Source organism: Tachyglossus aculeatus, chromosome Y4 (assembly GCF_015852505.1).
Source record: "Tachyglossus aculeatus isolate mTacAcu1 chromosome Y4, mTacAcu1.pri, whole genome shotgun sequence".
In the NCBI taxonomy this organism is placed as follows: domain Eukaryota; kingdom Metazoa; phylum Chordata; class Mammalia; order Monotremata; family Tachyglossidae; genus Tachyglossus; species Tachyglossus aculeatus.
In genome coordinates this window covers 9,168,609-9,179,702 of record NC_052096.1, presented here as the reverse complement: position 1 = coordinate 9,179,702, position 11,094 = coordinate 9,168,609, and the positions used below count along the sequence as shown (strand labels likewise).

Sequence of the window (11,094 nt, the reverse complement as noted above, 5' to 3'; positions counted from 1 at the left end):
TCAGACAGGGCAAAATATCCTCTCAAAGACTCTCTTCAGGGCCGCTTTGAACTCCCTGTTCCTCAAGCTGTAAATGACAGGATTGAGGAGAGGCGTCATGACGGTGTAGGTGACGGACACCAGGGCATCCCTGCCAGAGGAGTCTCCGGCTCCAGGCCTCAGGTAGATGAAGGAGGCGCAGGTGTAGTGGATGGTAACCACGATGAGGTGGGAGGCGCAAGTGGAGAAGGGCTTTACTCTCCCCCCAGATGAGGGGATCTTCAAGATGGTAGCAACAATACGGGCATAGGAGGCCGCAATCAGGAAGAGTGGGATGACCAGGACCAGGGCCCCGAGGGCCAGGATGACCCCCCGCCGTGGGGAGCCAGGAGGCAAGGTCGCCTTCAGGACCGGCGGGATGTCACAGAAGAAGTGTTGGAGCCAACCGTAAGAGGGTCCAGGGGACCCAAAGATGAGGAAGGTGACCACCAGGGAGACCGTGGAGCCACAGGAGGAGGCAGCTGCCACCAGGACCATGCAGACCCCCCTGGTCATCAGCCTGGCATAGTTGAGGGGTTTGCAAATAGCCACATAGCGGTCAAAGCCCATGGCAGCCAGGAGGAAGGAGTGGGAGCAGCCCAAGAAGAGAAAGGAGCCCATCTGGAAGGCACAGCCGGTGACAGTAATGGCCCGGTGCTGGGCCAGCAGGTCGACCAGAGCCTTGGGGATGATGACCAGAGTGTACAGAGTTTCAGAGCAGGACAGCGTGGCCAGGAAGAAGTACATTGGCACATGGAGGTGACGGTCCAGCACAATGGTGGTTACGATCACCGCGTTGGCCCCCAAGGTGACCAGGTAGAGTGGCAGGAACAGTCCGAAGAGGAGTCGTTGACTATGCCCGAGGTGGGAGAAGCCAAGGAGGATGAATTCACTCATGATGGTGTGATTGTCTCTGAACATGGTGGGGGCAGGTCTGTGGCCAGAGTTAAGGGAGATGGAGTTGGGAAAAAGAGAGTGAGAGAAAGAAGCAGCAGCATGGTCTAGCGGATACAGCTCAGGCCTGGAAGTCAGAAGGACCTGGGTTCTAATTCTGACTCTGCCACTTGTCTTCTGGGTGACAATAATAATAATGATAATTGTGGTATTTTTAAGTGCTTATTATGTGCCAGACACTGTTCTAAGTGTTGGGGCAGACACAAGATAATCGGGTTGGGCACAGTCCTTGTCCCACATTCTTAATCCCCATTTTTATAGATGAGGGAACTGAGGCCCACAGAAGTTAAGTGACATGCCCAAGGTAACACAGCAGACAAGTGGTGGAGATGGGATTAGAACCCAGGTCCTTCTGACTCCTAGGTTGGGTTCTATCCACTAGGCTATGCTACTGCTCCAAGTGACTAAGTGACCTTGGGCAAGTCACTTTGCTTCTCTAGGCCTCAGTTACTGCTTCAATAAAATGGAGATAAGGACTGTGAGCCCCACCTGAGGCATGGTCTGTGTCTAATCTAACTGTCTTTATCTACCCCAGTGCTTGGTATTTTTTTCATGGTATTTGTTAAGCACTTACTACATGCCAGACCCTGTACTAAGCCCTGGGTATCCATGGTTGTGCTGTGCCTGGCCCATAGTAAGCACTTAAAACATACTATTAAAAAGAAGGGAGGAAAGAGGGAGGGCTAGGGATCGGGGTGGGGGGGGGCAGCAGGGAAGGTGGGGAGAAAAAGGGAGGGAAAGAGAAACAAACAAAATGAAAAGGGAGGAAGGAGGAGAAAGGGATGTTAGGGAGGGAAAGGGCAGAAAGAAGGAGGGGAAGGGATGGGGAGGGAGGAGAGAAAAAGAGAGGGAAGGGAGGGAAGAGGAGCAAACAAATTAAAAAGGGAGAAAAGAGAGGGAGAGAGGGATGTAACACAATCACTCATCCTATCCTGCCTAGATTATTGCATCAGTCTCCTTGCTGACCTCCCAACCTTCTGCCTCTCCCCACTGCAGTTCATACTTCACTCCGTTGCCCGGATCATCTTTCTACAGAAACATTCAGGACATATCACCGCCCACTCCTCAAAAATCTCCTGTGGTTGTTTATCCACCTCCATATCAAACTCCTCACAACTGGCTTTAAAACACTCCACCACCTTGCCTCCTCCTACCTCACCTTGCTTCTCTCCTTCTACAACACAGCCCATACACTTCACTCCTCTGGTGCTAACCTTCTTACTGTGCCTCCATCTCACCTGTCTCACCACCGAACCCCGACCCACGTCCTGCCTCTGGCCCTTCTCCTCAAATCCGCCAATTACTCTTCCCCCCTTCAAAACCTTATTGAAGGCACATCTCCTCCAAGAGGCCTTCCCAGACTAAGCTCCACTTTTCCTCATGTCCCACTTCCTTCTGTGTCACCCTGACTTGTTCCCTTTACTCTTCCTTCCATCCCAGACCCACAGTGTTTGTATATATATCTATAATTTTATTTATTTGTATTGAAGTCTGTTTATTTGCATTGATTTCTATCTCCCCCCTTCTAGACTGTGAGCTCGTTGTGGGCAGGAATTGTCACTTTTTATTGTTGTATTGTACTTTTCCAAGTGCTTAGCACGGAGTTCTGCACACAGTAAGCACTTAATAAATGAATGACTGTAAGGGAGAAAAGGGAAGCGAGGGGGGGAATGGAGACAGAAAAGTGGGAGGAAGGGGAAGAGAAAGAGGGAGAGAAAGGAGGGAAAGAAACAAATAAATTAAAAATGGAAAAAAGACAGGGGACATGCAAGGTGGGGGGAGGGACAGAGAAGGGGGAGGGGCAGAGAGGGGGAGGTGAAGGGAAGGGGAGAGAAAGGACAGTGGGAGAGGAAAAAATTAAATAAAAATGGGAGAAAAGGGAGAGAAGTGAGGAAGTCTTATTAAGGATTCCTTTGGCTCAGGATGAAGATTCTTGAATACCATCAGCCATTTTCCTTCTGTAAATCCTCTCCCGGGCCCATAGAAGTGGCTATTTTTCTCTGTCCATTCCAGGAAACCTGTTGGGTAAAATCCAATATGCAATGAGCCCTCAGTCCACCCACATATTAACCACATTCCTACATCCCAAGCCACCCTTGGCGTTTCTGAAAAATCAATCCATGGAGATTTGTAGTCAAATTGAACCATCTCATCCCACCAATGTTCTGAGCAGAGTAAGGTGGAAGGTCACTTTGGGATCAGAAAGGTGGGAAATTGGAATGATGGAACTGAACAGAAAAGGGAATGATGGGAATATGAAAATGATGGGAATGATAGACAATAATAGGAAATGACAAGGAAATGACATTGTCTAAAAAGAATCCTAATATCTCCTCCCATGGATCAGCCTGCCAATCATGTTGACTATGCCTTGGCTAATGATCAGTGTTGGGAAATTAATGGTGATGAAGCCCAACAGAAGGCAAAGCAGGGTTTGTGGGAAGGTACAACTCCAATCAGGCAGTCGTATGTCTCCCAGTCAGTCCGTCAATCATATTTATTGAGCACTATCTGTGTGCAGAGCACTGTACTAAGCGCTTGGGAGAGTCCAGTATAACAATAAATCAACATATTCCCTGTCCACAATAAGCTTACAGTCTAGAGGGGAGCTTACATTCTAGAGAGCTAAGTTGTCCTTGGACAAGATGGACCATTCAATCCATAAATCCAATAATGGTGTTTATTGAGCACTTACTGGATGCAGAACACTGTACTAAGCCTATGATCCAATATGCTTTTGTTCTAAACACCTGTGTATGTGTGCATTGGTATGTGCACATACATATGCTGATTCTGTTGTCTACATTGGACAAATTCCAGACAAAATATAACTCCCACTTCTTGTTCTCAAGAGTGCACAGCCTTACAGGTGATTCCCAATTATCCCCAGAATTCCTTTGGTTCTGGAATTTAACAACGACAAATAGAGCAGGTGAGACAGGGAGGAAAAGTGAGAGGAAGGAGAGCCAGGGAATAGAAGCAAGTCAGATTCCAAATGCTCATTTCAGCCACTGGTCTTTCCCCTAGCCCTCTTCCCTTTGAGCTGAAATCTCTCCCACCTGCTCCTTGCTCCTCATTCTGCTTCCTGCTTTTCACAGGTGTATTCTTCCCAGAGCTTAGTACAGTGCTCAGCACACCCTAAGTGCTTCATAAATGTCATTATTGCTACCCATGCACCCTTACAAATTCATTCAGGTACATACAGGTCTTAATTCCTGCTCTGCCACTTGTTTACTGTGTGACCTTGAGCAAGTCACTTAACTTCTCTGTGTCTCAGTTCCCTCATTTGTAAAATGGGGATTAAGACTGTGAGCCCTATGTGGGATAGGGACTGTATCCAACCCTATTATGTTGTAACTAACCCAGCGCTTAGAACAGTTCCTGGCACATAGTAAGCTCTTAACAAATATGCTTAGTATACACTTAAGCACTCAGTAAAGTGCTGTGCACGCAGTCAGTGCTCAGTAAATACAATTGAATGAATGAAATGCCATAATTATTACTATTACAGATACTCGGGTGTGTACAATTGTTATCTGCACCATTTCAAGACTCACCTAATCTAAGGCACACACACACAACTTTTTTGCAGAGCCTTGCCTTCTCAGGTCCCTGCCTCTAAACTCCAAGAAAGAGCCGTCTGAGGAATGAGGACTTCCCTGAGCTGCTTAAATCAACTCTGGGAAGGGCAGAAAGAAGGAACTGGGTGGCTAGTTGACCCCCCAAATTTGTCCCTCTCCCTGGTAATCAATCAATCATATTTATTGAGTGCTTACACTGTGCAGAGCACAGTACTAAACACCTGGGAAAGGACATTATAGCAAAATTGGTAGACATGTTCCCTGCCCACAATAGGTTTACAATCTAGTACAGTCTGGTACCTCTCCAAACACCCTGTGGGGAGAGGGGGGACTTTTCTTCGGTGGCAGGGGGAGGTGGGGTTACAGAGGAGATCCCCCAGTCATTGCTATCCTAGAAAACAGGTTCAAAAAGATGTTTCTTAGATTCATAGTAGTAGTAGCAGTAGCAACAGCAGTAGGAGTAGCAGTTGTAATAGTACTGTAGACTGTAAACTCATCGTGGACAGGGAATGTGTCTGTTATATTGTTATATTATACTCTCCCTAGTGTTTTGTACAATGCTCTGCACACAGTTAGCACTCAATAAATATGACTGACAGACTGACTGGAGAAACAGTATAAGGGACTCACACGCCATTATTATTATGGTATAATAAGTGCTTACTTATGTGTCAAGCATTTTTTAGAAAATGATATTTGTTAAGTGCTTACTATGTGCCAGGAAGTTCATCAGGTTGAACACAGGTCCTGTCCCACAAGGGTCTCACAGTCTAACTAGGAGGGAGAACAGGAGAACAGAGGCACAGAGAAGTTAAGTGACCTGTCCATGGTTACATAGCAAGCATTTGGCAGAACTGGGATTAGAACCCAGGTCTTCTGACTCCTATGCCTATATTCTTTCCACTGGACAGTGCTGCTTCTCCTGGTGATAAGTGTCCCTTGTCTAAGGTCCTGGGAATCTTCCAGTGGGCATGGAACATGTCTACTAAGTCTGTGGTATTGTGCTCCCCCAAGCACTTGGTACATTGCTCTGCACATAGTAAGTGCTCAATAAATACCATTGATTGCTTTATTGAAAGGGGAAAACATTGGGAAACTGGGTGACCAAGAGAAAATATGACAGGCCTGGGAGTCAGAGGAACTGGGTTCCAATTCCAGTTCTGACACTTGTCTGCTGTGTGACCTTGGGCAAGTCACTTCACTTCTCTGTGCCTCAGTTTCCTTCTATGTAAAATGGAGACTCGGTGCCTGTTTTCCCTCCTTCTTAGCCTGTTAGCCCTACGTGGGACAGGGATTGTGTCCAACCTGATAAACTTGCATCTATCCTAGTACTTAGAACAATTTCTGACATATTAAAATGCTTAACAAATAAAACTGGTTGACCAGAAAGGGAGAACTCAAACATCACATACTGGAGCGTAGCACACTTTGAACAGAAAGTCACTTTGCCTTAGAGAAATCCTAGTTACCTAAATCCAACTGCTTATCCTCATCCTCACAGCAGGATCACACTGGAGTTTAACGTGGTGACAAGCTGTCCGGGCCTCCGGAGGCAGGATCTTCATATCCCTGACTTCTTTCTCCACCATTTTTGCGCTTTACTGCCAGATACGCTGTGAGCAAGATGGTTAACCCCAGTGGGCAGCTGGGGGGCCAAAGTTCAGGTTCTGAACACGCTGCCTTTCATACCTTCCCACTTCAGGGCAGAGTGCAGAAAGGGGATGACTTTAAGGGGAATATGGACAGATTTCAGTGGTGTGGACAGAGGGTTTGGGGAGCTGTGGCATACAGCAGGATCTGGTGGAAACCAAACCCCTTCTCTGTTGCCTCAGCATTTCCAGTGGAGCAAAAGGGAGACAGATTTTAGCAAGGTTGGTGGCAGGGGGTGGGGTTCCCATGGGACTTCATTAAGAGGGGAGGGGGGCTTCTATCATCTGGGGGAACTGGGACTGGTCCCATGGAGACTTTTCTGAGGCTCCAATTAGAAGCAAAGTTCATGGTAAAGCCGAAGGAGAGTCACACATCTTCCCCAACCGGCATTGTTATCAACCTTAGTTCCAGCTCTGGGCTCCACTGAGACAGGTTGAATGGCCCATCTCCCTCCCCCATTCCCTGGTTCATGTCCTCTCTGAGCTGCTCTCCCCACTCCTCTCTGTCAGGCGGTGTCTGTCCCCTTATCCCTAACTCCTTCATAGCACCTGTTCTCCTCCAGGAAGTCTTTCCTGATTTAATAATAATAATAATGGCATTTGTTAAGTGCTTACTATGTGCAAAGCACTGTCCTAGGCACTGGGGAGGATACAAGGTGATCAGGTTGTTCCGCGTGGGGCTCACAGTCTTAATCCCCATTTTACGGATGAGGTAACTGAGGCACAGAGAAGTGAAGTGACTTGCCCAAAGTCACACAACTGACAATTTTAACCCAACTATCTCCTTAGATTACCACAGGATCTCCTTCTGTTTCTCCCTTGATCGGGCATATCTCTGGAAATTATTTTTGCAATTTCGCCCTTTGGGGTCTTAAATAATTGTCATTTTAGTTTTAATGGGGGCATTTGTTAAGCACAGCCATGTCAAGCATTGTGCTATGATAATAATAATAATAATAATGGCATTTATCAAATGCTTACTATGTGCAAAGCACTGTTCAAAGTGCTGGGGGGGGTTACAAGGGCACAGCAGACAAGTGTGGCTCAGTGGAAAGAGCACGGGCTTTGGAGTCAGAGGTCATGGGTTCAAATCCCAGCTCTGCCAATTGTCAGCTGTGTGACTTTGGGCAAGTCACTTAACTTCTCTGGGCCTCAGTTCCCTCATCTGTAAAATGGGGATGAAGGCTGTGAGCCCCACGTGGGACAACCTGATCACCTTGTATCCCCCTCAGTGCTTAGAAGAGTGTTTTGCACATAGTAAGTGCTTAACAAATACCATCATTATTATTATTATTATTATCAGGTTGTCCCATGGGGGGCTCACAGTCTTCATCCCCATTTTACAGATGAGGTAACTGAAGCACAGGATCCTCTGGATCCACCAGGATCCTCTGTAGCATGATATTCACGTTCCAGTTTCTCAAACTGGAAACTAACTGGTTTTTTTCATGTTATTTGTTAAGCGATTACTATGTTCCGGGTACTATAAGCGCTAAGGTAGATACAGGCTAATCAGGTTGGACACAGTCCCTGTCCCACATAGAGCTCACAGTCTTAATCCCCATTGTTCAAATGAGGGAAGTGAGGCCCAGAGAAGTACAATATAACATTGACTTGACTGACACTGTGGCCTAATGGAGGCAGAAAGACCTGGGTTCTAATTCCGCCTCTGCCACTCATCTGCTGTGTTACCTTGGGCAAGTTGCTTCACTGTACCTCAGCTCCCTCATCTGTAAAATGGGAATTAAGATTTTGAGCCCCATGTGGGACGTGAACTGTGTCCAACCTGATTGTAACTACCCCAACACTCAGTACAGTGTCTGGCACATAGTAAGTGCTTAACAAATTATTATTAATAAGTGCCATTGAGTCGTTTTATGATTCATAGTGACTCCATGGATATACTTTCTCCAGAACGTCCTGTCTTCTGCCATATCTGCAACCTTTCTAATGGTTCTTCCGTTATCGTTGTTATGGTCTCTATCCATCTAGCTGCTGGTCTGCCTCTTCTACATTTTCCCTGGACTTTTCCTTGCATTAGTGTCTTCTCCAGAGAATTAGTCCTCCTAATTATGTGTCCAAACTATGCCAATCTAAGTCAAGTCATTTGGCCTTCCAAAGACCACTTGGTTTAATTTGCTCTAAAATCCATTTGCTTGCTTAACAAATACCATTTTTAAAACTAGGGAGGAAGACATGCTGACAAGCCATGAAATTGCCTTCACAACATGGTTCCCAGCCCCTTCCGCAGATTCCATTGGCTTCCTTCTAATAATAATAATAACTATCATTATTATTAATGGTACTTGCTAAACACTTACTGTGCGCCAAGCACTATTCTAAGCACTGGGGCAAATATAAGTCAATCAAGTTAGACACAGTCCCTGTCCCATATGGGGCTCACACTCTTAATCCTCATTTTACAGATGAGGTAACTGAGGCCCAGAGAAGTTAAGTGACTTTCCCAAGGTCACACAGTAGAAATGGTTCATTGTGGGCAGGTAATGTGTCTGTTCATTGTTATATTGTACACTTCCAAGCAGTTAGCGGAGTGCTCTGCACAATATAAGGGCTCAATAAATGACTGACCGACTGAATGAATGGTTCCTAGCTCTCTGTACAGATCATATCTGCTTCCTCCAGAGCATGGATCCCAGCCCCCTCCATAGATCACACGTGCTTCCTCCTAAATATTGTTCCCCTCTTGGGAAACTTCAATCCTGCTGGAATCCCTGGAAGCATACTAATTGGTCCCCTTGACCCCTCTCCCCCTGCCACCTGCATCCAGGGGGAGGGAGGAAGGTAGAGCAACAGAAGAGAAGTTGACCAGGGCAGCCAGCCTACTTCTCCTTGGGGCCCCTAGGGCAGGAACAGGAACTCCCAGGGCTGATGAATTGTTTGTTGCTTGTTTTAATGTTTTATAGCATTATTGAAGTGCTCACTGTGTGTCAGGCACTGTTCTAAGCAGTGGTGTAGATACAAGGTAATCAGGTTGGACACAGTTCACACCCCACATGGGGCTCACAGTCTTAATCCCCATTTTAGTACAGTGCTTAGTAAAATGCTCAGGAAATATCACTGATAGGTTCTCTGATTCCCAGGCCCATGTCTTTCGACTAAGCCGCTCAGCTGAGATTTTTTTTCTTAGAGAAGCAGCATGGCCTAGTGGATAGAGCACAAGTCTGGGAGTCAGAAAGAACTGGGTTCTAATTCTGCCTCCAGCACCAGTCTGCTATGTGACCTTGGGCAAGTCACTTCACTTCTTTGGGCCTCCGTTCCCTGATCTGTAAAATGGGGATTAAGGTGGGACATGGATTGGGTCCAACCTTGTATTTACCAGTTTTACCAACTCTGTTGTACTGCCCTCTCCCAAGCACTTAGTACAGTTCTCTTCACCCAGTAAATGCTCAATCAATACCATCGGCTGATTGATCTACCATAGCACTTAATACAGAGCCTGGCCCATAGTAAGAGCTGAACAAATACCTTAAAAAAAATCATCCAGGAATGAACAAACTTTAGTCTGGACCAGAAGCATTTTAATTCACACAAGGACACAATTCCTCTTGGTTCACTGCAGAGACATTGAAGCCCAGCTTAGCTAGATGACCTCACACCTGTGCCCCCTCCCCCCCACCCTGCGGCTCCCCCTTCCTTCTCTCCCCAAGACTCCCCCCCACATTCCGCCGTCCCACTGAGGGCCGTCTCCAGGCCAAGGGCTCCGTCACTTCCCGAAGAACTCCTGGGTGAAGCCGACATAGTCATAGCCGGCCACGTGTCCACGGCCCCGCGTGTCCACATACGGCTGCATGTGGGAGATGCAGAATTCCGCCTGCTCAGGCGTCAGGCTCTGGAGAGGGAAGGACATGGCCCGGGAGAGAGAGAGAGAGCCGACTACTGTCAGAGTTGGCCCCCTCCATGGTCAACCCATCGCCCATTGCCCTTGGGGGTTTGTTCATTCATTCGAAAGTATTTATTGAGCACTGTACTACTCACTCTTCCTACAGCCTCATACTAAGCCCTGGAGAGAATCATCAAACCCCCTTCTCAGTAGTTCCCAGAGAGAGGTAAACTGAGTCCCACCCTCCATCCCAAATGGGGTGGGTCAGCTGATCATGTGGATCCCAGTGTCTTCCCCAATTAAGTGCTCATTTTACTCTTTCTGTTGTTGTTGTTGTTCATACTTGTTAAGTGCTTACTATGTGCCAGGCACTCTTCTAAGCACTGGGGTAGATAAGCCTTACTGTCCTCTTCTCCCACTCCCTTCTGTGTCACCCTAACTTGCTCCCTTTGTTCATCCCTCTCCCCCGAACCCTGCAGCCCCACAGCACTTGTGTACATAACTGTAATTCATTTATATTACTGTCTGTCTCCCCCTCCAGATTCTAAGCTCATCGTGGGCAGGGAATGTGTCTGTTTATTGATTGTTACACTGTATATATACATACATATATACATACATATGATCTTATATATAGTATACTGCTCTGCATACAGGAAGCGCTCAATAAATTCAATTGTCTGATCAGCTGGGACATAGTCCAGTCCCTCATGGGGCTCACAGTCTTAATCCCCATTTTACAGATGCGGCAACTGAGGCACAGAGTAGCTTAGTGACTTGCCCAAGGCCACATAGCAATCAAGTGGCAGAGCCAGCATTAAAACCCATGACCTTCTGATTCCCAGGCCCGAGTTCTATCCAATGTGCCATGCTGCTTCTCAATAGTCTTTCTTCTGCTGCACTGGCCAATACTGCTCTTGGATTGATTGATTTTTTTTTAATGTTATTTGTTAAGCTCTTACTTTGTCAAACACTGTTCTAAGCTCTGGGGTAGGTACAAGTGAATTAGTTGGATACAGTCCCTATCCCGCATGGGGCTCACAGTCTAAGT

At 46.8% G+C, this 11,094-nt stretch overlaps 2 protein-coding genes across 3 annotated transcripts in view; both read right to left on the bottom strand.

Moving 5' to 3' along the window:
- On the bottom strand, positions 1-939 carry LOC119946978 (olfactory receptor 10K1-like). The gene has a single exon (XM_038768457.1). The coding sequence runs from the start codon at positions 937-939 to the stop codon at positions 1-3; it is 939 nt and encodes a 312-aa protein (XP_038624385.1).
- An 8,931-nt stretch (positions 940-9,870) lies between these two features.
- Positions 9,871-11,094, bottom strand: part of SPTA1 (spectrin alpha, erythrocytic 1) — a 61,691-nt gene continuing 60,467 nt past the window's right edge. For both annotated transcript variants that reach the window (XM_038768341.1, XM_038768342.1), the window contains one exon: positions 9,871-10,052. In XM_038768341.1, coding sequence (XP_038624269.1) covers positions 9,927-10,052 — 126 coding nt within the window. In that variant the 3' untranslated portion in view covers positions 9,871-9,926. The remainder of the gene's footprint in view (positions 10,053-11,094) is intronic.